Source organism: Pan troglodytes, chromosome 8 (assembly GCF_028858775.2).
Source record: "Pan troglodytes isolate AG18354 chromosome 8, NHGRI_mPanTro3-v2.0_pri, whole genome shotgun sequence".
Lineage (NCBI taxonomy): Eukaryota > Metazoa > Chordata > Mammalia > Primates > Hominidae > Pan > Pan troglodytes.
The window spans coordinates 84870765-84872054 of record NC_072406.2 but is presented as its reverse complement, the minus strand read 5'-3'; the positions used below and the strand labels follow the sequence as shown (position 1 = coordinate 84872054).

The 1290-nt window shown below is 39.0% G+C and overlaps 1 protein-coding gene across 1 annotated transcript; it reads right to left on the bottom strand.

Moving 5' to 3' along the window:
* Positions 1 to 292: 292 nt before the first annotated feature.
* On the bottom strand, positions 293 to 581 carry LOC129136223 (ragulator complex protein LAMTOR5-like). Its single transcript, XM_054660599.1, has one exon. The coding sequence runs from the start codon at positions 563 to 565 to the stop codon at positions 293 to 295; it is 273 nt and encodes a 90-aa protein (XP_054516574.1). The 5' UTR covers positions 566 to 581.
* Between the last annotated feature and the right edge of the window lie 709 nt (positions 582 to 1290).

The following is a 1290-nucleotide window of genomic DNA, read 5'->3' as shown; positions in this document are numbered from 1 at the left end:
TTTATTTATTTATTTATTTTATTATTTTTTTCCTCCAAACAGATTTATTGAATATAGCAAAATTCTATATACAAAGTGACCTGGACCTGCTGCTTCAAAACATGATCCTTTCTTACTAATATCTAGAGAGTCGGTCCATAGAGTGTTAAAAAGCAATTTAAATAAATAGAAAAGTGCCCAATGCACATTAAATGAATGGCCTAACTACTGGAACTTTAGTAGTTCTGTAAGGTAATTAACATAGGTAGGATCGAGTTCCTGTGACAGGCTGCTGAGGAACAGATACAAGATGTCAAGAGGCCATTTTGTGCACTGCCACTATGCCATCATGTTTCTGGATCATAATGTTCCCATTATCTGATTCTAGACATACCACAGGAATATCAGTGGGGTCAGAGGTTAGCTTAGCTGCTTGCTGGGGTGGAACACATGTCACTCCAGCATGCTCATCTGACAGGGTCCCACGCCAACCCAGATTAAGTCCTTGTGAATCTGTGCACAGGACTCCAACAATGGAGGGATTCTTCATTGTGTCTTCCAAGTGCTGCTCCAAGGTTGCCTCCATCCCACCCACCGTCCACCCCGGCCCTATTTCTTTTATTTTTAATAAAACTTCATTCTGATATGATCTGACCAGCATCCCGGCTATCCTGTAAAGATATTTCCCAAACATCTGAATGAGAGCTCAAGACTCAAGACTAGTGAAGTATGACACATCCATAAGTTGAATCATAATACCATGTCCACCTTTGATCCTAGAGTTATTACTGTAACATCTTGTTGGTATGTGTTCTTATATGTAAACCTGAGGAGCCCATCATGATTAAACATCTCGTATTTATGAATAAAGGGGTTGAATTGAGGTGAGGATGCCCTACTACTTAATTGTCATCATTTGGGTTCCCCTATAAGCAAACCTGGAGAAGATGAGAGTGCAAGTAGGTTAACTGAGAGATTCGGGAAATGGAGAAAGTAAGACAGGGAAAGGAAGGTAGTTAATAAAGGAGGCATCATCAATGCAGCTTCTGAGGTAATATGGGAGGGGCACCAACAGACAACAGGACTAAATTGCCTACCAGCTTTCAGAATGGGGCTGACTTTAATTTTTTTTTCATACTGAATCTCATTCTTTATGATTTTAATTTTATTTTAAAAACTAATGTATCGTTTCTTGTTTATCCAAGTTCATTGAGTGAGATGCACAACCATTCAGTTTACCATCCTATATTTGATACTTGTTACTATTCTAGACCATTTATGATCCTGGATCATCTTTCAGGGTCATCATCC

What these genes read in the sequence shown, in the direction of transcription:
- LOC129136223 (XM_054660599.1), bottom strand. Translation starts at nt 565, where the DNA reads ATGGAGGCAACCTTGGAGCAGCACTTGGAAGACACAATGAAGAATCCC.